This window comes from Pseudorasbora parva, chromosome 2 (assembly GCF_024679245.1).
Source record: "Pseudorasbora parva isolate DD20220531a chromosome 2, ASM2467924v1, whole genome shotgun sequence".
In the NCBI taxonomy this organism is placed as follows: domain Eukaryota; kingdom Metazoa; phylum Chordata; class Actinopteri; order Cypriniformes; family Gobionidae; genus Pseudorasbora; species Pseudorasbora parva.
In genome coordinates, this window is record NC_090173.1 from 14,032,887 (window position 1) to 14,057,673 (window position 24,787).

The following is a 24,787-nucleotide window of genomic DNA, read 5'->3' on the forward strand; positions in this document are numbered from 1 at the left end:
GTTTGCTTGGCGCAACAAAGAAGTTTGGTAATGTGCTCGACGGATGTGAAACGATGTGCATCACTGATTGCCGGTAGACTTTCTGGAGCTTGGGAATGTACAAACAGGAGCTACCTTGTCGTGTTCATGCTGGTTACAATGGGTGTGTGACATGCCTTGTACAAAAATAATTCAGCATCTTTGACAGTTCGCCTTGACCTATGCCTGTGAGCAGATGATGATGTTTTTTGAAAACTTTCCAGCATGTTTCCTTCCCATGTACTAGAAGGTATGATGTTGTATCACAACCAGTCAAGGCTTGAAATGCAATGATGTATTCCACTGCACTGTCATCAAGCAAAAGTTGTTCCACAATTGAGTGAATTGGGATATATTTCCTTTTTGTAGCTGTACCTGCCTTCATCCAAATCTTTGAACAGGGCATCTTAGGAAAATGGGCCAGAAGCAGAACAAGGACATCTGTATCTCTTGCAGCAACCTCAATACTTGAGGATTGATTTTCAATACAATGAAGAACACTTTTTGTATCTGCTTCTTCATTAAGAGCTCTAAGGTTTTCTGTAATCACTGTTGGGTCAGAGGACTCCACCCTCTCCTCATCTGTAAAACTACCAGAGACAACAATGGACTTGTCCTCAGGAGCTTTCAAAATTAGTTGCTGTGATAGGAAATTTGGCAAATCTGCTCTGCTCTCATGATGTGCCATGAAGTTTTCCCACTTGGGTGAAAGTGCAACATCGTGGTTTTCCAATTGAACAGACCAATACTTGGCCATCGATGATTAGTGTGTCACAGGTTTAGGTTTACACTGTCTCTTCATTTCTCTGCTGCTCGTGATTGGATTATCAGCTGATTATCTCCTGCACCTGTCACTCGTTCCCTCTACCCTTTATATGGCCGGCTGTGTCTATCTCTTGTTGTCAGTTGATCATATACTTTGTTGTGTGAATGTCTCATGTTCTGTGGGCCTGTCCATGGGTTTTTTCTGTGCTTACCTGCTGACGTTTGTGTTCAGGAAACTTAAGACGAAGGGTTGGTAGCAGGACTCACTTGCTAAGCCTGGGATTTGTCTTTCGGTGATACTACCTGTTGGTCTCTGCCTGTTGGTGGTCTCCTCTTCCTGCGCACTCTCTGAGATTTGTGCTGTGCGCATGGGAACTGCCGTCAGAAAATATACAGTTTTTCACTGTCACACTAAGACTGTTTATGTTCGGTTCTCCAGGGTTTCTAATAAACTTTTCTTATGATCATCATAACAATTGAGTCCTCCTAGTCTCTGAGTTCCTGACACGGTGTTGATGTTGGACCAAGGTCCTCAACTGCAACACTTGGAGCACTCTATGCCAAAGCTTGTGGAACAGTTAAAAGTGGCTAAGTATATCTGAAAGATTAACCTGTCAGCCACTTTCGTATGCAGTGATTAGTCTCTGCATAATTTTTTGGTCTGCTGTGATGGATTTTTCAGCACTTTTGTGCTTGGAATCCTTGTTTGTTACTTCATTAAGTGAAGCAAATGAACACAATTTTTGTTTTGGCAGAGGATCTCGAAATTGGACCTTTCTTGGCTCTGGACCAAGAAGCCTTTCTTCAATTAACTTATCCAGCTGTTTCTTGCCTTTTGTCTGAACACTTAAAAGGACTTGCTCAATTTCCTTGGTGGCAACATCTTTAGTTGCAATGTTCTGCAGGTCAACGTTCCCCAATGAGCATAGTTGGTGTGCCCGTGTGTCATGAAGAAAGGAATCATTCGCTTGAAGGAATGCAAGTGCAATTTCTGGAACACATGATATCATTCCTCTTCGCTTACTACAAAACCTTTCTATGCTGGTTGTGCAAGTATGTCCCTTCTCAGTTTTAATGCAATGTGGATCAATTTCATTAACCATTCAGGGGCAGTGTATTTTGATATAAGTGAAGGTGCTTTAGGTTCTTATAGCAGGGTTGTCAAAGGGACATGTCCAAATTCTACTGGAACAAGCAGTATTTCCTGCTCTAGGTTGATGAAGTCATATGTATTCCTAAGCTGTTGTTCAAGTTTCTCTATGAAGGTCGACCTTCTGCTTGGGTAACAGGGGCGGATAGTTAGTTTGCCAATTTCTGCCAAAGCACAGTATCTGTTTGTAACAAGGTTTGTAGATGGGAAGGAAGGAGGCGGGAACCGGTGAACGTTTCACAACTTTTTAATTCAAAATAAACAAAACGAAAGTAAAACCGCGGGCAGCTTACAGACGACTGCCCACAAATACCCACAAAATAAAACGTGGGCAGCCCCTCACGGATGACTGCCCACACAAACATAATAAAACTTAAACAAAACTTAAACTCATTCCTTCTGCTGCAATGAGGTCACTGACACTAGCAAGATGGACTGAAAGGAGGCTGACAATATTCGATTACTCATGTTCATTGTTTAGACCATGGAAAGTATATAAACTTTATTACAGGCTCTAGGCCCAACGACAAGACATACAAAAAAAAAAAAAAAAGGCATAGAAACATACACACACACATACAGACATACTTGATTCATGAGAGCCTTAACAGGCACCCATGCCATGAGCTGCACCTAGGGCTTGTAAGCATCATTATAATACTGTTTTGAGACTCATCAAGTCGGGACATGAACTTTAACATTAGGTTCCTCAAGAGAGCCTGTAAAGTGCTTAACCTTGAGTCACAAAAGAGCTTACTTGCACTGGTACAGTCTGGTAAAGTCTTACCTTTGAGTTAACTTCTTGGCAGAACATGCAGGCATTCCAGTTCATGGTCACAACAGAACTCCTTGTGAATGTTAGTGGATTGCTTGGACCAGCACCTTTATCCACATCTGCAGATTTTTCACTGGACTTTGGTTTCAGCCTGGAAATGTGTTTTTTACTAGTAAAAGAATGTGTAACTACACTGATAATTACCCGTTAATTAAAAAAATACTTTATACAGTATAAATATTTTGTTAATTTTCCTGATAGTACCCCTTTATTCCCCCAATATTACAAATTGTTCCCTTATACCTACACGTACTTACTTTATAGTTACACTATAATTACAGAAAGTTATGCTGTAAATTCACTTTAATTATGCAGTACTTTCCGGGCCGTAATCTAAAGCGTTACCCATTTTTTTTATGTGAAAATGAAAACAACGGTAGGGGTGATGTCGCAGTGGGCAAGTGATAACCAGTAGCCGAGTGGCCTCGTAGTGAAGCAAGTGCATTCTGGGAGTTATTTTTAACCACATTTTCTCAGTCTAGAAGGCACCAAATTCAAAAATAATTTTACATTTCTACTACATAAATGACTAAATTTAAATACACATTCATCTTCCCAGGACTGAATACCCCTTTAATGTTTAATGTCATACAGGTGTCAGTAGTTCTCTGTGTTTTTGTTGTTTTCTTCTCAGTGTTTTTTAGTTCCTGTTTAATATTTGTTATCAACATTAAATTAATCTGCAGTTGGATCATTTTTGCATCCTGTAATCTGCTGTGTACGTACAACAATTTTGGATTGTGCCATAGTTTTTGACAGTCTCCACCTCCAATACCAGACATAGCCACTCCCACTTTACCTGTTTATGTATTTAGACCAAACTAAAATGTGGAAGTTTGTGTTCATTGTTCTGTGAATATGGCTTTGATTGAAGCATTTCTCCAGGTTTCCAGCACAGGAACATTAATATATTGCTTGCTTCTGCTCTTGGTTGTTTATCTCCTATTCTTCAGGTCTCCGAGAGATGGAAATGAACCTCCAGGGCCAACACCGCTGCCACTCTTGGGAAATCTGCTAATATTGGATGCCAACAAAATACACTTGAGCCTATGTGAGGTAAGTATAAATTATATCAGTCCTAGTTTTTTTTCCTAGAGAACAATTCTGTTTTACTACAGGAAAAATAAATGATAGTTTACTCAGAAATTACAATTAATTTATGAAAAATTTATTTATGTTACAATACAATAATAACAATAAAATAACATATTTAGACTTCAAACAACACTCCTGTGTTCCACAGAAGTTTTGAACACTTAAAAAATCCTCCTTTAAATGACTGCAATGTCTCTTTCAAATGTTATCAGATGGCAAAGCAGTTTGGCCCTGTTTTCACTGTCTACTTGGGTCCAAAGAAAGTGGTTGTGCTAGCTGGCTACAAAACAGTGAAGCAAGCACTTGTTAATTATGCAGACGAATTTGGAGACCGAGAAATCACTCCACTGTTCCATGATCTCAGTGAAGGCTATGGTAAGAGCAGCCCAATCTTCTGAAACATAAATCTTGTGGGTCTGTACAGTTTGGGGCCCTTTAGAAGTTTTGATAGGCTCTGACATTTGCTCTTTTCCAGTTGCTTATAAACATATTAAAGGCAAAAGTCTCATTACATTGTATTAAAGGGGTACTTCAGCACTGGGAAGATGAATCTGTATTTAAACTGGGTCATCAATGTAGTAGAAATGTGAAATTATTTTTGAATTTGGTGCCTTCTAGACTGAGAAAAGACAGAAAATGTATTTTTGTCCCATGGGGATGAAAGACTACAATTCCCAGAATGCTTCGCTGCCCTGTGCCATTCCCAACGCCACCAACTTGATTACAGTGACTGAGTTAGAGAAGACACTACAATTAAAAACTGAACGTGTCTATTCAATATAAGGAGTGAGTCACCGCGCGAGTATCACAGCACTGAGCACTAACTGCACGAGTGATGAGAGCTGAGGTAATCGCGACTACACTCGTGGCATACATTCACAACGCGAGTTCAGTCTGGCACATTTCAGTTCATGCCTTTACAAGCTTAACTTTCATAGAAATTAATTTAAGAAGTTAAAAGACTTACATTGTACACCATAGCTACGTTTAAATGAGTGCCTGTAGCTGCCAGCTGAGCTCTACCTGCAAGCTGAGTGTGATCTCCATCCCCCATACGCGGATCCAAAACATGCGGAAATGGCTCCCTCTGCTGGCTGTAGTCTTTAGCCTTTGGGCAAACATTCAATTTCAAATTGTCAATTTGCATCATAGGAGGAATTTTTCCAGAAATAAAATGCATAAATCTCTTGTCTCAGGGAGATATGAGGGGGGAAAGCACAATAATTTGAATATACTCCAGGGTTTCTACTGATACAAAGCCATATGCTAATCGCTGAAGTAACCCTTTAATTACAAACTGGGCTACCATAATAGGTTATCAAAATGTATCTGCATGCTTGGATTTTTGAGAGAATAACGTTTATGCATGGTTTAAAAAAATAAAATAAGGCCACAAAAACAATCAATATATTATATGAATGTCTTTTTAAAAAAAATGAAAGCTGTGCAGAAATCTCATTGTGTTGGTTAGTTCTCTGCTTATTGTTGCTCTTCACCCATTGGAGTTCATAGCAGCCAAGTGCAAAGGAAAAGCAATTTTTGAAAGAGTTTCTAATTTCTAGACTTCTGTCAATCAGGAATCCTCTTTTCCAATGGAGAGAGCTGGAGAGAAATGCGACGCTTTGCTCTCAGCAACCTGCGGGACTTCGGGGTGGGCAAGAGAGGAATGGAAGAGAAAATCATAGAGGAAATTCATTACCTGAAAGGAGAGTTTGATAAGTTTGAAGGTAGAAGCTGAAGACACACATTTATGGAAATCTGCAATAATGCTCTTACTTTAAAGGATCCGTTGAGAGACTTCTGTTTGCTCTTCACAGGGAAACCCTTCGACACAACCCAGCCTGTGAACTATGCTGTGTCAAACATTATCTCAGCGATTGTGTACGGCAGCAGGTTTGAATACACAGACCCACAATTCACAAAAATGGTCGACAGGGCAAATGCAAATGTCCGGGATGGTGGATCGTTTTCTATTATGGTATGGAAGTATGGTTTACTGTATATTTTTGGTGAATTAATTATTGTTTAATCATTAATACTTGCATTTTTTTGTCTTGTAGCTTTATAATACATTTCCATGGTTGGGTCCGTTCCTTAAAAGCAAAAGGATTATTGTAAGAAATGTCTTGAAAAATAGAGTAGAAATGACTAATTTGATCACTGGGCTGCTGGAGACTCTGAATCCAGATGACCAGAGAGGATTTGTCGACTCCTTTCTCATGCGCAAACAGAGTGAAGAGGTATGGAAATCACCTTATTGCATGTGTTGGGCAGTAGCGTCGCTACAAGTAGTGACGCTACTAGCTTAACTACATTTTTCAGTAGCGTGGTGGTAGCGTCGCTGTTTTCTCAATGAAATAGCTTTTCAATAGCGAAACTCTTCTGTTGACCAAGTAGTGCGGTAGCGTCCACACAAGCTAACGTTACAATTTCCCAAGCATTTCTGAGAATCAAGCTCAAATTGGAAACACAACTGATAAGAACGTGGATATACTTCACTTTCTACGTTCCTTTCTGCCTCGCGCAGACGCGCACAGATGCGAGCCTCTCAAAGTACTCATTTGGCAGTGAGCACGTAAAGACGGGATTGGCGCGTACACATTCGCACTATCTTTTTTCTCCTAGCGCTCAATTCATCCGCGCGCTGACAAAAGAGAAACTGCAAAGTTTTAAAATCTATTGTGTCTCTTGAATAAACACCTCTTGTTAAAAGTATCTGGGGTCCAGCCTGGCCACCTCTTGATATGAATGAATGAATGAAACTTGTTTTATGTGTGTGGGCGTCGGGGGGATCTCTCTCTCTCTCTCTCTCTCTCTCTCTCTCTCTCTCTCTCTCTCTCTCTCTCTCTCTCTCACGTTTTGTTTTTTGGTACTGTTTGGAGCAGGTCTTAATTATTTTGCTACTGTACTTTCTGGACTGGACTTTTTTTGTACAAGTTGAGTTGTAAATTAACTTACAGTTTGTCCTGCAAAGGTGCCCAAGTTTAAATTGAGCATAAATGCAAACACACAGTGTGTACTAAATTTTGCATAAAAATGACAAGATCCCCAAGATATCCCGGCTTAATCCCTTATCCTAGTTTTGTGCAATAAGCCCCCGTTTTTGTTAATATTATGGATCCCATGTTTTTGTTGCCGACAGTTTTTGCATAACTAAAAAAAAATGTGTGTCTAAATGCTTGACTTTTATTGATCACTGAGATAGCATTGATATGAATGAAGTTGTTTCGATATAAACATAAATAAATAAAAAGTAGCTTAGATGTAGTAAACGACTTTTTTTCATGTTGCTGTAGCTTAGCTTGCTACATTTCCCGGGGAGTAGCTTCAGTGTAGTGAAGCTTAATTTAATGTAGAGTAACTGGTAGCTTAGCTCACTACATTTTCCAAGTAGCTTGCCCAACACTGGGAGAAAGTATAAAGTAATCATCAGCTTGTTTATTAAATGTAATTCGTTTTTATTATTATTGGACTTAGTTATTCAATTTGCACAAAATATTCTGCAATTAAATATATAGTATTTGGCGACTATAATAATAAAAAAAAGACTATCTGGCTGGTGCCTGTAATTAGTTAAAGGCACATTTAACTGCTGTCTTTTTTCCGTTAGTGGTCACTTATGCAAAACAAAGGTGTAGCTTGATTACGCCTTGATTTGGATTTTATGTCTTCTAGGGATGTCACGGTACCAAAATTCCAGTAGTCAGTAGCGATACCACAACAATTTTACGGTCCTTGGTACCAATTTCGGTACCACAGCTAAATGTTTTTTTTATTTTTTTTATTTAACTATTTAAAAAAAAAAATAATAATAATTCAATAAGTTTATTATTTATGATGATAATCATTATAAGTAAATAATATAAGCATTTAAAAGCTAAATGCTTATTAAAAGTAAACATTGTTTATAAAAAAGAGTTTAAAAAAAGCTAGGCATAATTATTTTTATTATCAGTAGTCTATTATTATTACTTAATGACAAAAATATATGTTTAAATCTAATGTACAACAGAATACTAATATATTTCTGTCAATTTTTTTAAATTAAACTCAACTTTAATTTTGACGGGTTGCCTGGAAGACCTTTTCTTAAATTAAATAGTAAAATTTCATGAAGTGATGATGGTTTATATCGTTCATATCCATCATAAAGTGACACAGCAGAGGCCAAAAAGACAAGTGTCACATGTTATGGCATATATCTATGTGTGTGTGGCTACAGTCTGGAGCCATGCACATAGATACACACGGAAGCGGCTGAATGCAGAAATGCTGGTATCGTCAGATTTTTTTAAATTTCAGTACTGACTTACATTTACATTTTACATTTAATCATTTAGCAGACGCTTTTATAGAGGCGGAGAGCAATAGAAGCAACTAAACAAACAAGGGGAATAACCTGCAAGTGCTGTAAAGAAGTCTCAGTTAATCGAACAGTACACAAACTATGTTTTGTTGTTGTTGTTTACATAAACAAACAAACTAAAATGTGTAATGATAGTTAAGTGCTAGTCTTTAATGGTCAGGTGCAGCTGGAAAAGATGTGTCTTGAGATGTTTTTTGAGTGAGAGTGATTTCATGCCTCTTTGGGATGGCACAACAAGGCGTGGTTCACTCGCAGAACGCAAGCTTCTGGAGGGTGTGTACGTCTGAACAAGCAAGTCTAGGTATATTGGTGCAGAGCCAGTGGTTGCTTGGTAGGCGAGCACCAGTGGTACAATCATTATAAGTAAATAATATAAGCATTTAAAAGCTACATGCTGTTTAAAAGTAAACATTGTTTATAAAAAAAGAGTGAAAAATAAGCTAGGCATAATTATTTTTAGTATCAGTAGTCTATTATTATTACTTAGAGACATAAATATATGTTTAAATCTAATGTACAACAGAGTACTAATATATTTCTGTCAAATTCTTTGAATTAAACTCAACTTTAATGTCAACTTTTATAGAGGCGGAGAGCAATAGAAGCAGCTAAACAAACAAGGGGAATAACCTGCAAGTGCTGTAAGGAAGTCTCAGTTAATCGAACAGTACACAAACTATGTTTTGTTGTTGTTGTTGTTGTTGTTGTTGTTTATATGAACAAACAAACTGAAAATGTAATGGCTAGTTAAGTGCTAGTCTTTAATGGTCAGGTGCAGCTGGAAAAGATGTGTCTTGAGATGTTTTTTGAGTGAGAGTGATTTCATGCCTCTTTGGGATGGCACAAGGCGTGGTTCACTTGCAGAACACAAGCTTCTGGAGGGTGTGTACGTCTGAACAAGCAAGTCTAGGTATATTGGTGCAGAGCCAGTGGTTGCTTTGTAGGCGAGCACCAGTGCCTTGAATTTGATGTGAGCAGCCATTGGGAGCCAGTGCAAACTGATGAAGAGAGGCGTGACGTGCGCTTACTTCGGCTCGTTAAAGACCACTCTCGCCGCTGCATTCTGGATCAGCTGCAAGGATTTGATAAAGCATGCTGAGTGCCCAGCTAGAAGAGCATTACAATAGTCCAGTCTGGAGAGAATAAGAACTTGGACCAGGAATTGTGTGGCCTGTTCTGGTAGGAAGGGTCTAATCTTTCTAATGGTGTATAAGGCAAATCTGCAGGACCAGGCTGTAATGTGGTCCGTGAAGTGCAACTGGTCATCAATCACAACCCCAAGGTTCCTGGCTGTCCTGGATGAAGTTATGGTTGATGAACCGAACTGAATGGAGACATTTTGATGAAGTGCTGCGTTGGTTGAGACCACAAGTAGTTCTGTCTTTGCCAGATTGAGTTGAAGGTGAATTCTCCTTCATCTTGGTACCGAAGTACGGGTAATTGTGGCATCCCTAGTGTCTTCACCTCTACAGCTGGTAGGCAAGAATCAAATGGGACTGGGGCAGAAATCATTGTCTCGGATGAGCTAATGTAATAAAGGTTTATTACCATTACTGTAGTATGAATGAAAGCCATTGAATGCTAATGAGAGACAAGCTCGAGAGCAGCAGAGCTATTATGTCATAGACAACGCTTCCACTTCTTTTGCTCATGTGTACGGGGGGTAACTCAGCGCTGTTTTATCATATTAGACACATTTGAGTGTATTGAACATTTTAATGCTACTCTGTGTGTTTGCTTGGTGATGTCACAATCACTCCTGTTCCCGGACTCCATTTCCCATGATCCTCCCTGTCTCGCACCTGATCGCACTTCCTCATCATCTCTCCCGCTCTCCCCGGATTCCCAGCACCTTGTCCTCGTCATTATCACTCCTTTATGTTTGGACTAACTTCCCTCACTCCTTGTCGGTTCTGAAAGTTTGTATAGTGTGTGTGTTGATCGTGTTTAGTTTGAAGTTTATCTCCAGCGTGTTCTATGTATCTGTTTGAGTTATCTATTATTTAGTGATGGGCAGACCGAGGCTTCGTGAAGCACTGAAACAGTTGAAGCAAATGTGCCGAAGCTTCGAAACAACACCCGACACCCGTCTCCATGACGCCATCTAGTGGACACTTGCATGTATTAATCTGAAATAACCTTGACAGTGATCGTCTCGGTTACGTATGTAACCCTCGTTCCCTGAGGAGGGAACGGAGACGTAACGTCAGTGACTGACGAATGGGGGTTTCGCCTAGAAGCCAATCATCTTCGAGATCTTAGAAAGCGCCCAATGGCAGTGCCAATGCCATGGGCATGCGAATTTGCATGCGTAACTCCGCCTACCCACCTGGGTATATAAGGAAGTAGCTGGCATGAATCGCATTATGTTACCTGCTGAGGAGCCAAGACTGAACTCTCGGCCGTTCCAGCGGTACAGCGGAAGTGGCAGCGGGACGTTACGTCTCCGTTCCCTCCTCAGGGAACGAGGGTTACATACGTAACCGAGACGTTCCCTTTCGTTCAGTCACTCCGACGTAACGTCAGTGACTGACGAATGGGGGTCCCAATACAATAACGCCACTCGGCTGTCTTCCAGTGCCCTGCGCAAGCGTGAGAACCCTGATGCAAGCAGAACGGTCAAAGGCCTCTACTTAACGCAGGAATACCAAGGTACACTGGGAGGCATATTCCAGGAGGAGATATGCGCCAAGATGCCTACCCGTAGGGAGGACTTAGGGATACACGTATGACCCCGGGGGGCTGCATACGGAAGATCACTGGGGTACCAGCCGAAGGTGGATTTTTAACCCCAGGAGGTGGCAATGTTGCCAAGGGAATACACCCGCTCAGGGAGGCTTACGGTGGAAATACACATGTGGGGGTCGCCGGAGGGGAACCATGCACATGGGGCACCTGGCCGGACACGAGTGTCTGGGCTAAGGGCAGACTTACTGGCGTCGGCGTCGTCAGTGCTGGAGGAGCTCAGGGCTCTCGGGGAACTCACCTGAGAAGAATATCGCACGTATCCAGTCCGTGGAGTGGAATGGCGAGCAAGCGAAGACACCTGAGCCAATCCATTACCGGCCACTTGTAGAGGCGAGTACATAGTCGGATACAGGCTCCACTCGGAGGTTATAAAACCTGGCGAATGTGTTTGGTGTCGCCCAGCCTGCAGCTCTGCAGATGTCTGTCAGCGGAGCGCCATGTGCTAAAGCCCAAGAGGAGGCCACACTCCGGGTGGAATGGGCCCTGACCCCAAGGGGACATGGGCGTCCCTGCTGCTGGTAAGCCAAAACAATGGTGTCCACTATCCAGTGAGACAGCCTTTGCTTTGAGAGAGCCTTCCCTTCAGCTTCCCACCATAACAGACAAAGAGCTGGTCTGAGGTCCTGAAACACTGCGTCCTGTCTACGTAAGCGCGAAGGGCGCGTACTGGACAGAGCAATGCCAAGGCTGGGTCTGCCTCCTCCAAAGGCAGCGCTTGCAGGTTCACCACCTGGTCTCTGAACAGAGTGGTGGGAACCTTGGGCACATATCCAGGCCGGGGTCTCAGGATCACGTGAGAGTCAGCCGGCCCGAATTCCAGGCACGTTTCGTCAACCGAAAATGCCTGCAGGTCCCCTACCCTCTTGATGGAGGCCAATGCAGTCAGGAGTGCTGTCTTCATAGACAAGAACTTAACATCTACTGACCGCAAAGGCTCAAATGGGGCCCTCTGCAGAGCACTTAGAACTACTGAGAGGTCCCAAGAGGGTATGAGAGGAGCACGAGGAGGAAGTAGTCTCCTCGCACCCCTCAGGAACCTGATGACCAGGTCGTGCTTACTTACCGTTTTCCCGTCCAAGAGGTCATGGTAGGCGGCGATAGCGGCCACATAAACCTTCAGGGTGGATGGAGACAGCCTTCGATCCAACCCTTCCTGGAGGAAAGAGAGCACGGACCCGATCGGGCATTTCCAGGGGTCTTCTTGGCGAGAAGAGCACCAATTGACGAAGAGGTTCCACTTCAACGCATAGGCCTGTCTCGTGGACTCGGCCCGAGCGGAAGTGATGGTAGCCAACACCGGAGGTGGTAGGGTACTCAAACCTGCCGCGTCCCGTCCAGGAGCCACACGTGGAGGTTCCAAAGATCGGGACGCGGGTGCCACAGGGTGCCCCGTCTCTGAGAGAGTAGGTCCTGTCTCAGAGGGATTGGCCAGGGAGGGGCTGTCGCAAGGAGCATTAGTTCTGGGAACCAGGTCCGGCCGTGCCAGTACGGGGCGACCAAGATGACCTGCTCCTTGTCCTCCCTGACCTTGCACAGAAAACGTGCAAGAAGGCTCACTGGGGGAAACACATACTTGCGTAGGCCCCGCGGCCAGCTGTGCGCCAGTGCATCCGTGCCGAGCGTGCCCTCGGTCAGGGAATAGTACAGGCTGCAGTGGGACGAGTCGTGAGAGGCAACAGAACTACCTGTGCGTCCCCGAACTGATCCCAATCAGCTGGACCGACTGGGGATGGAGTCTCCACTCCCCAGGGATTGGCTGAACCCGTGAGAGCTCGTAGGCTGCACGGTTCAGGATCCCCGGGATATGGACAGCACGAAGGGACCTCAGGCGCTTCTGACTCCATAAAACGAGATGGCGGGCGAGTTGAGACATGCGGCGGGAGCGTAGACCGCCCTGGCGGTTGAAGCACGCTACTACGGCCGTGTTGTCCGATCTGACTAGTACGTGTTGACCCTTCAGCAACGCTCGGAAGCGGTGCAGGGCGAACCGTACTGCCAGCAACTCGAGGCAATTGATATGCAGGCGGCTCTGGCTCTCTGACCAAGAACCGGCGGCTGCATGTCCATTGCACATGGCACCCCAACCCGTGGTGGACGCATCTGTTGACACAACAACATGCCGGGAAACTCGTTCTAAGGGCACTCCTGCCCGTAGAAAGCTGAGGTTCGACCACTGGGTGAGTGTCTGTCTGCAGGCCTGAGTCACTGGGACCCGGAGCGTGCCAGACTGCCATGCCCATCTCGGGACTCGATCGCGAAGCCAGTGCTGAAGCGGTCTCATATGAAGCAATCCGAGCGGCGTCACCGCGGCTGCAGATGCCATATGCCCCAGGAGCCTCTGAAATAGTTTCAGTGGAACCGCACTCTTGCTCTCTATCTGCCTGAGGCAAGTCAGCAGCGACTGCGCGCGCAACCCGGTAAGCTGCGCGCACATGGCGACCGAGTCGATCTCCATACCGAGAAAAGAGATCCTCTGCACGGGGCAGAGTTAGCTCTTCTCCCAGTTGACCCGAAGGCCCAAACGAGCTAAGTGGTGGAGAACCAGGTCTCTGTGTTCGCACACCCGGTCCCGAGAGTGGCCCAGTATGAGCCAGTCGTCGAGATAGTTCAGGATGCGAACCCCTTGTTGCCTGAGTGGCGCAAGGGCTGCCTCGACAATCTTCGTGAAGACGCGAGGGGACAGAGCTAGCCCGAATGGTAGTACGGCATACTGATATGCCCGCCCTTCGAACGCAAACCGCAGGAACGGTCTGTGTCGCGGAAGGATGGACACATGGAAGTACGCGTCCTTCAGGTCGATCGCTGCAAACCAATCGCATGGACGAACGCATTCGAAAAGGCGTTTCGCAGTCAACATCCTGAACGGAAGCCTGAACAGGGATCGGTTCAGGACGCGAAGGTCCAGGATCGGTCGTAACCCACCGGATTTCTTCGGTACAATGAAGTAAGGGCTGTAGAAGCCGGACTTCATCTCGGCTGGAGGGACGAGCTCGACCGCAACCTTCGCCAGTAGGGTCGCAATCTCCGCACGCATGACTGGGGCATAGGACCCCACCACGGTGTACCGGACACCCCGGAAGCGGGGAGGAGCTCGCGCGAACTGAATCGCGTAGCCGAGCCGGATGGTCCGTGCGACCCAGCGGGACAGACCCGGCAGCTGTAGCCACGCTCCCAGGGAGTGTACCAACGGGGTCACGCGGAGCACCGGCGTACCCTCGGTGGGGCAGCGAGGCAGCGTTACCGGCCCGGACTCGGGTGGCGTAGCGGCCCGGTGTCGGGGCGGCGGTAACGGCTGCGCCCTGACAGAGGAGACCAGGGAAGGACTCGCGTTCCACTGGGGTCTGCTCTGAGAGGGGGCTGGCGACAGAGAGGGACGAGAGCGGCGTGGCCCGGGGGCGGCGCACACTGCCGTCACCGGTCTCTGGGTGCTCAGGGATGGGTTAATCAGTTCTTTCTACAAAGGTAGCTGCTGACCCGTGGGCCAGCAGCTGGACAAAGGATTCTCCCCCGGCCCTCCACCGGGGGAAGGGGCGGACCTGCCACCGTCCCATGAAAGAACTGCCCATCCCAGAGCTGTCCGCGTCCGGAGCGCCGCTGGCCTTATTTTCAGCAGGCTGCGGGGCTGGCGCGGACTGGGACGGCTTCCTGCAGCGCGCCCTGTGGCGTGGCCAGGGTGAAGGCTGCTGCTGTGGCCACGCGGGAGGGGGTCGCAGGAAGTCGCCCAGGCGGCGAGGAGGCTGAGGCAACTGTGCCGGCGGCGCTTAGGTGCAGCAGCGGGCCGCCGGGGCAGATGGCCTCAGTCTGCCTCTGGGGACAGCCAAGAACTGTTGGGCGCAGTCCCTGACTGTGCCGCAAATAAGGCCGGCCTGGGATATGGGCGAGCTGAGGAGGCGGGCTCACTCAGCCGTCCCACATCGACCAAGTAAGGCCAGTTGTCTTTCCCGGACCACAGCAGTGGACATCTCCTGACCCAGGGGGCGTGTGGTCACCTACGCCGCGCTGGGCGGGATCGGTGGCGGCACGCCTTCCTCGAGGCAGTGTTACCGGCCCGGACTCGGGTGGCATAGCGGCCCGGTGTCGAGGCACTGGTAACGACTGCGCCCTGACAGAGGAGACCAGGGAAGGACTCGCGTTCCACTGGGGTCTGCTCTGCCAGGGGGCTCGTAAGCCCTGGATCAGCTCTGTCCTCGTGCATACGCATCGGGGCGGCAGCTTACCCCATAGCACTGCTGGACTACGCCACCGAAGTAGACGAGCCAGCAGGCTTGGGAGGGCGCTTAGGATAGCCTCACCGCGTCAAGTCAAAGCACTCAGTGGACACCGAAGTGCGCAACAGAGCACCTGACCGAGGGGGAGGGACCCCAGTGTACCCTTAGGCCGCGACCCCTCGAGGGCAGAGAAGGCGGAGGAGGCCACCAAACGGTCGCGGGAAGACCCGGAGATCTCCCGGACCGCGTGCACTCCTCATGCATCTCGGGAGCGAAATGGCATTGGGGGCGGGGCCCGCAGCTGTCGGGTGCCACCCCCAAAAACCAATCGCCCAACCGCGAGCACTCGTGACAGGGCGGAGATTCACACCAGCCCGAGGCTCGCGGCTGCCCGAGATAACATGGCTGTCAACTCTAGGTCAGATTCTACAGTGCTACCACACCCGGAGGCGGAGCATAGCCGAATCGTCATCCCCAAAGGACTCTAGCCCACCTTGAGATGCGGCAATCGACCTCTCGCCGCTATCTGGAGTATGAACGAAACGAACGGGGCGTCAGCAGACGGTCCCGCTGTTTCAGTCCAACACTCACTGGAAGCGATGTGCAAGAGGGCGGGAGTGGCCCGAGGAATGATCGTCGGGGTTCTTAATACCACAGCACCGCCCTCAGGTCACCCTGGCCACCAGCCAAAGTACCACCTCTCTCGGAGATGGTAGATCGGGGTGTGGCAGAGGGGACTCTCTCTCTTTACAGAGATCATTGAGTCTCGACCACAACATCGCGATGGTCATGTTCCCACAGAGGGAACACAGCACATCCACAAACACTGTCCGAACGTGCTGGGCCCAAACACGTCGAGCAGTGAATGCGTCCCAAAGACAGCAACAGATATCGACCGCACCCGGAAGTGCGCGGGCAACCCGTCTTGAAAAAGACGTGCCACACGCAAGCTCTTTTTGTGAGAGGAAGCTCTGCAGAGTGCCGAAGCGCCCAGGGAAAACACACACAGCTGTTGCAGATCACTGCACAGATCAGCAGGCAGGCAATGTGAGATCGCTGGAACGCGCCGTTACACCAACACCCTGGAGAACCGCTCGTCTCGAAGACTGAAGAGAGGACTTCAGAATTCAGGCTTGCCGGAGTGAAGAGATGCTCTTGGCTCCGAAGCAGAAACATAATGCGATTCATGCCAGCTACTTCCTTATATACCCAGGTGGGTAGGCGGAGTTACGCATGCAAATTCGCATGCCCATGGCATTGGCACTGCCATTGGGCGCTTTCTAAGATCTCGAAGATGATTGGCTTCTAGGCGAAACCCCCATTCGTCAGTCACTGACGTTACGTCGGAGTGACTGAACGAAAGGGAACTACTACTACTGTATGTTAAAAACAAAACAAAAACATCATTGTTTTTAACATCTGGCTCACAACTACTTGGTTTTGTAACCTGTAGCCTCCTCATTGTAAATAACTTTAGTTTTTAGTTTTTGTTTTTTTGTCATGAAAAATTAAGATTATTAAAAGAAATAAAGCCACAATGTGTCATTTGTTACATAACATTTTTATTCAAAAATTTGAATTGCTCTGCTGGTGAAGGACAACTTTTAGTTTGTCAATTTTATATTTATTATATATATATATATATATATATATATATATATATATATATATATATATATATATATATAATTTCTCCAGCCTTTGAAAAAAAATATCTTACAAGACGGGACACTTTTTGCTAGCATGCACAAATATTTTTTAGCTGAAAATTAAGTTAATAGATCATGCATTCTGGGCCAATACAATACACAATACACACATCTCACTTTATGTGGTGTTTCCAAATGGAAACGGTCCCACACCCTAACCTATGTTGTAGGCTACGACATCTCTTATGTGGAGCCTCCATATCACTTAAGAATATCTTCTATATCTATAATTCTATATATTATATATTATCTATAATTCTAATTTAGCCTATATCTATCCTAACTCTCTGTCGCTGTCTATACCTATCAGTCAATATATCATTTAAATCTAGCCTAAATATAACTAACCAAAGTGCACTATACATCTCACTTGTAAAATCTACACAAAATGTATCTTCTCTCACAAATCCCATTAAGTGAAGATGGATTAACTTCACTTTTAAACTGTGGGAATGAGGTTCATTCAGATGTGTGACTGTGTGGTTTGTTCCCGCCCCTTTTAATCAAAGCATTTTCGACAGGCACCTGATGAAACACTTCGGTGCTTCGTTTAGCGATAGTCACGTGACATGGGTTAGTCGAATCACAGCTCGGAGCAGTGTTTCGACACATCTGCGCTTCGGGATCTCGACACAGCGTCGAAACGTCAGGTTCGCGTCAGCCATCCCTACTATTATTAAAGAAACCCATTTAGTTTGGATGTCTTGGATATCATTGCCTGACTGCAACCACACGTAACAGGTGGCTACTATGAGACACTTGTTCACACTGCAGTGAGTAGATCAATATTAGTCAATGTAAAACATGGCGCTCACAGTAAATCATGAAAATAAGAATTAAAAAATTCTAACTTCTTCAAATTCTAACAAACAAGACTAACTGTGTTGAGCTATATAAAAAAGATTACTTTTCTGTCAATTAATGCATCCAAACAGTTGCTCACCTGTCTAATAAAACACATATGTTAATGCGTCTTTGGTGTTTCCATAGAAATCGAGGGTAATATGAGTTTGATGTCATTGATAGGCAATGCATGGACACAGTCAAAATGCTGATTTAAGTTTTTTTTCTGGATATATGCAGTGTTGGAAACGGTTGGGATAATGGAAGTACAAAAGTAATAAAAAAAATATTTAAAACATTTTTCTAGTGGTTTTGGGGTATTTTAATCCAAAAATCTTACATATTGTGCCTTTAACTACATTACTTAAAATGTGTAACATATCCACTGCAGGCAAGTTGCAGAACCCAAGTGCAGTTGTCTTAACATAAATACAAACTAAATGCAAAACAAATTAAATCTACAAGCAGGGATGAAAGGGCCCTCACACCCGGGGTCACCCCCACCCGGTGGACTTAGGAAAACAGCAAATCGTGAGGAAGTGCATATATTTACAGTGGGTAAATATAGGAGAAATACAGTAAAGTCATTTTGATGTGCCACACTTCCACATGAAACATCAGTCTTTGTCAGGGCGCCACGCCCTTCAGTGAAAACTGAAGATCTACACAATTTAACATCACCAAGGCCTTAAGATTAGACTGACCAAACATCATGTTCTGATTAAATCTCAATGAGAAGTTAATCACAATGTAAAACATGGCATTTCCTAATACCTACAGATGAGCTGTGCAGAATATGAAACAGGCAGTTGTTGTAACTCGGCATACAATGTCCAATCTGCCTTAAACTTCACATGTTTGATAAGAGTCCGGAACTGAACACATCTACATGCAAATGTGTTCAGTTCCAGTGCCCGGTTGCATAAAACTCCTTAAGTTTTTCCCTTAAGTATGATACTTAAGGCGTGATTTCCCCTTATCTAAGGGAATGATTTAAGGGTGTTGCATATAATCCCTTAAACGGTTCTCTTAGGTAAGGGACGCCGCTAAGTGTTTCACGACTGCGACCCAGGTTTTACCGTTATAAAATTCTATTGTTGCCATAGACACGCTACGCTGGCGGGTTAGAGAGTGAAGCTGAGATTCAACAAGAGGAATATTACACGGAGTGAGAGAACATTATTGTCTTAAATCAAATAAAAATGATCACTGCTGAGGATAAACGATTTGAAGATCACGACAAAATAAAATACTATGCTTGGTAACGTTATTGGAGGCTCGACGCGCAGCTCGCTGTGGAGACAGTGAAATCTCCGTTTGAGCTGTCCTATCGTCCTCTCAATTACTGACCGTGTGTGTGTCAACACATTGTTGTATCTTTCCTAGGATCAAACGATGACCATAATTATCAACAAGTCAAAATACATTTTAATACATTGAAAAAATATGATCAATAAGTTGACAATAGCCTATATGTTTTTACTTAATTTTCAACTTTTTAAAGTTAATAGGCTATAGCTCTCTGTCAAAGTCTAGAGTCATGTGTACTCCCTGGCCATGATGCAACAACATTTCTAATTCTGCACAGATGGTCACACTAGCTGCACATTAACAGAATGGTAATTTTTTCTGTTAACATACTGCAGATCTTCATGCGTGCGGGGAGCCTGAATTCTGACATGTGTGCCATCGATTACACCACTTATTCGAGGAAACCCCGCTTTCCGAAAAAAAGAGGTTTGAATGGCATCCAGTTCAACACGCGATGGAAATGTCACAGTTTGGCTTAAATGACGGCAGAGAGCCCCTGTAACCCGGTGAATAACTCTACTAACTGACGATTTATGAACATGGAAAACATCTCCCACAGACTGGAAACTCCCAGTTGCAAAGAACCGAAGTGCTATAAGCAACTGTAACACAGAGGGTAGTGAGTGGTTGCGCTGGGTAACATGATCAAGATCGCCTTCCAGTTTGTTAGCGATCTCATATATCCCGCGGCGATCAAATCTATATTCGCGAAGCAGTTTTTCATTGCTAAGATGGTCCAGAGGATTCTCCCTATCGCGAAAAATTCGCTTTGGCACATTTACATCTTCAACAGGATCAATAAACTCAGCTATTTTTTTCTCATTAATGTTCGTCAATTCTTAAGGTAAACTTTTCCTAACCTTAAACTATACTTAGGAAAATGACAGTTAAGGGGCTTTATGCAACACTTAACGGTTTTTAAGGGATTACTTAAGTGAAAAATAGACATTTGAGGATAATTCTAAGGGTTTATGACGTTTCAGTTTAAGAAACCCTTAAGTGACACTTAAGGGTTATTTTATGCAACACCCTTAAGTTTAAGGGAAACCTAAGGGCGATCTTAAGGGAAATTTTCACTTAAGGTGTTTTATGCAACCGGGCACAGACTCTTATCAAACATGTGAAGTTTGGGGCAGATCGGACATTGTATGCGAATTACAACAACTTCCTTTTTCCACGGGCATGCCCTCCAGCGAAAGTTCAAGATCTTCTCAATTTAACTTCACCAAGGCCTTTAGATTAGACTGTGCAAATAAGATTATGATCTGATTCAATCTCTAGGAGTTTGTTAAAGTATAACATCTGGACATGGCAAAATTTGCAGCAATTTTGCAGAGAAAATTTGAAAATCTCACTTCCTGTTGGTTTTTCAGATTTGGCATCCAGGGACTTTTTTGTAGGTATTGGGCTATTAAATTTTCTACAGAATTTTCATACTCATACATGAAATGTAGCTTGAATTAGGCTTAATTGTTTGGTGACTGTAGATACAAAGAAAAGCTATTGACACCAGGGCTAGCAAACGCTCGATCTCAGAATATGCCAGGCTGTCAAAGTCATTGTGTGGTGAAACTTTCTCAACAGAAGAAGAACGTCTGATTCTGTAGCCCCGCCAACTGACTTGTACCTGACATGACACAGGCCAACATTGAGCTAACATGATACAACTAAAAAAAAAAAAAAAAACATACCGCATAAGCTTAATTCGGATTCCAAAATTATGAATGCATGGATGCACATTATTTTTAATGAATATCCAGCTCACGTGGGGAAGACATTGCATGTTTGTTCCTTCTTTTCTGATCACTGATTTGCTTGTAAACAAGACTGGATTTGCAGACAGGATGAGATTACATTAATCAATGAATGAAGCAACGCACTTATGTGAGTATTTTTTTTTTTTTTTTTTTTTGACAATGACATAATTTTCATTTTTTCATCCAGGGGTTCGCCTTACCAGTTTTTTGGTAAAGCAACGATTCTGGTTGCCACGTATGGCTCGCAACATTTAAGGCTAAACAGGACATTTCTGAATGGTTGGTTAATGTAATTATGAATTATATTGAGAACGTCATACATAGAAATGCATGCTTACAATTCATGCATACATACTTAATACTGACCCTCGGTTATAAAGCAGTCTGGTGAGAATTGTTTTGTGGTTCGCACAAACATAAAAACATGGACGAAAACAAAACTCAGCCATTGTGTCTTCAGCGGTTCGGATTTAGGAACATCAGAATGACTGCTGTGTTCATTATTATACCCAAGGACAGAAAACTACAATCCCATTCTGCTCCAGTGTACAAAAATGGCAGACTATAGCCCCGTTTCCACCAAAATTACCCGGAACAATTTGTACCAGGAACTTTTTTACAGGAACTTTTCTCCCCCCCAGACCTGCAGCTGTCTGCGTTTCGACCGCGATAAAGTTCCGAGAAGATTAGGCAAATTAGTCCGGTGATGTAGGACTGCACGCGACTGCTCCTCCGAGCCAGTGAAGGACAAGGCTGTCACTTTTTATTCGATATTCGAATATGCATTCGAAGATGACGTGAAATATCCGTAATCGAACTATAAATAAACTATCCGGTTTTTAAAGTGCCATGTAGCGCAATTTTTTTTTTTACTGCCGGTGCGTTTACATGGAGCACTGTAATCAGTTTAAAAGTCCAATCTGAAGGAAAATGCTCCATATAAACACCTCAATCGTAATAAAAATGCCCAAACTGAATGAAATTGTAATCGTTTTGAGATGGGTGGATAAATCTTTTCATGAATCGATCAAACGAAACATTTCACCATGTAAATGACCTGACCGGATTACTTTTGAGTGTGCGTCCTTATGTGACAACAGCGCGCGCCCCACTGAAGAGCACACGTCGTGCTCATGCACCAAGCATGACAAGAGAGGAAAATACATTTTTCTGAGGGATAATCTTTTTATTTCATAAGAAGTTATGAAGATAATGTTGGCACAATGACACTGTCCCTAAGCCTATGTAAGCAAACAATCAACTTCTTCAACTGCGCCTGACATTAGAATTAATTTTTTCTGAGATGATTATTTCACTTTACAACAAATGAATAGCTTTTATAAAACCGTAAAGTCCTGGTGGCCGTTGAGAGTTGCTATGGCATCCGTAAACACATTCCAGCTGCTGGAGATGACGGCGTTGTAGATAATTGAATATATTCGAATATTTGATATCCGTTCGAATTAGATTTTTTTTCAAAAATGACAGCCCTAGCGGACAGTAATCATTTTTGTGTGTACCGATTGAAAGATTTAGTGGATTTAGTTATTATAAGCTATTTATTTGTTTAAATAATCATCTCAGAAAAAATAATAATAATTCTTCTGTCAGGCGCAGTTAAAGTAAAAAACTGCCTGGGGCAATATACGCTGTGTCATTACTCCAACATTATCTTCATTATCTTATAACTTACGAAATAAAAAGTTAACCCCTCAGAAAAATTAACTTTCCTCTCTTGTCAACATGAGCGCGGCGTGTAAGACTTTTAAAAATGCCGAGTTGAACCTAAATGCTGCGAGCTCAACCAATCAGCATGTTCAGCGCCCAAGTCCCGCCCTCGAAAGTTCCTGAACTTTGAAAAAGTACGACCCCGCGAGCAGGGCCGTTTGGAGGGTAGAAATATTTACCCGGAACTTCATTTATACCCTGGTTCCTGCGGTCTAAACACACGAAGTACCACCCAAAGTTCCTAGTTCCTGGGTAAAGTTCCTGCGGTGGAAACGGGGCTTATGATAATGATGACAGAGCTCGCTCAGGGCGGGTCTGAGGTGAAACGCTGCTTGTCAATCAACAATCGTGAGAGGGGTGTGTGTGACGTCACACCGTCGAACGGCTAGATTTGAGATCGGGGAAAACGTATAAGGAGATTTAAAAAAAAAAAAAAAAAAAAAAACACTGGATGGATTTTATCATTATAGGATAGTTGTGTAAAGGCACTTCCAACACACATTAACATGCAATCAGCTTGTAAAAGTGCATGTACCATTAGATGACCCCTTCAATATCCTTTTGGATTTTGGATCTTAAACTACATTAATTGTATTGTTTTTTTAAATATATTATAATCAGTACAACACTTTGTAATATTTTAGTAAATTGTAGTATTTTAGTGAAAAGGATAAATTTGTGCATTTGTACTTGCCAGCAATCCGGCAATAGGGACACATACTTTCACCAGGAGAATCTTCTCATGACGGTGGGAAATCTGTTTGTCGCTGGAACTGACACGACAGGAACGACTCTGCGCTGGGGTTTGATGCTCATGGCAAAATACCCTCATATACAGGGTAAAAACACAGTAATTCCAAGAGTTTCCTGTGCAGAGTCCAGTGGTGTCCATAAGAACAAATGTGCATTGCATTTGTGTGCAGATCGAGTTCATGAGGAGATTGAGCGAGTGATCGGTGGACGTCAGCCAGTGGTGGAAGATAGAAAGAAATTACCGTACACAGACGCTGTGATTCATGAAACTCAGAGACTGGGTGATATAGTACCCCTGAATCTCCCTCATAAGACCAGTTGTGATGTTCACTTCAATGGATACTTCATTCAGAAGGTCAGTCAGAAGAACAAATAATTACATGACCAATGGAAAATATAAAGAAATGAAAATTATAATTTTAGAGACAATTTAATTGGGTCTTTTCTCCATTCTCTAGGGTACCACTGTCGTTCCTCTGTTGACGTCTGTATTGAAGGACGGAAGTGAATGGGAGAAACCAAACAGCTTTTACCCAGAACACTTTCTTGATGAGAAGGGCCAGTTTGTCAAGAGAGATGCTTTCATGCCTTTTTCTGCAGGTACAGTCAAATCTAAGCACACAGTATTTTAAAGTATTTAAAGTAAATGTATTTTAAAGTCTCTCTCTCTCTCTCTCTCTCTCTCTCTCTCTCTCTCTCTCTCTCTCTCTCTCTCTCTCTCTCTCTCTCTCTCTCTCTCTCTCTCTCTCTCTCTCTCTCTCTCTCTCTCTCTCTCTCTCTCTCAGGTCGAAGGGTTTGTCCTGGAGAGAGTTTGGCCAGGATGGAAGTCTTCCTGTTCATTACTTCCCTCCTTCAGAGCTACCGCTTCACAACTCCACCTGGAGTGTCCGGAGAAGATTTGGATCTCAAAGGAATTGTCGGAATCACGTTGAATCCGTGTCCACACAAGCTGTGTGCGATCAGACGCTCCTGACAATCAAAACAGAAATAACATGTTTTACTTTAATTTTAAATAAGAAGAAGTAAATTCACAAAACAAAACAATGTGAAAAATTCCATGAATCTGAAAAATGTGCAAAATCACTTCTGACTTATTTTATTGCATGAAACTCATTGAGCAGCTGGAGCATGGATAGTGTTTGTTTACTTTTAATGTACTTTTTTTTTTTTTGTGTTTTTACACAAAAATTAACCTCCTTTAACAAAATTGCGTAAGAGGCACAACTGTGTAAGATAAGATTCAATCTGAAATAATTTAAAAAAATAATTTGATTTGAAATAAATAATATATATTTGTATGTTTATTTTCATATAATTTTGTTTATCACTTATATTCTCATCTATGCAGAAAATTGTAGTTGTGACATCAAATAACTGAGCCATGCTAATGAGCCTGCTGAAAATGTACCTATTTACTGGTGATGGATAAATATTTATCAAATTATTTGTTATCATTAAATGATATGCTGGAACAAAATACAATGTTTTGCAAGATACAATG

The 24,787-nt window shown here is 43.8% G+C and overlaps 1 protein-coding gene across 2 annotated transcripts; it reads left to right on the plus strand.

The window, feature by feature from the left end:
- Positions 1-24,747, plus strand: LOC137092250 (cytochrome P450 2K1-like). 2 transcript variants are annotated; one of them, XM_067456529.1, is made up of 10 exons: positions 1-73; positions 3,722-3,824; positions 4,076-4,238; positions 5,441-5,590; positions 5,681-5,841; positions 5,924-6,103; positions 23,231-23,372; positions 23,457-23,641; positions 23,745-23,886; positions 24,072-24,747. In XM_067456529.1, exons 1-10 carry the CDS (start codon positions 54-56, stop codon positions 24,257-24,259), a joined length of 1,434 nt encoding a protein of 477 aa, XP_067312630.1. In that variant the 5' UTR covers positions 1-53; the 3' UTR covers positions 24,260-24,747. The 2 variants fall into 2 exon arrangements, with proteins under 2 accessions (XP_067312630.1, XP_067312622.1); XM_067456521.1 differs by lacking the exon at positions 1-73 and having other exon boundaries at positions 3,627-3,824.
- The last annotated feature ends 40 nt before the right edge of the window (positions 24,748-24,787 follow it).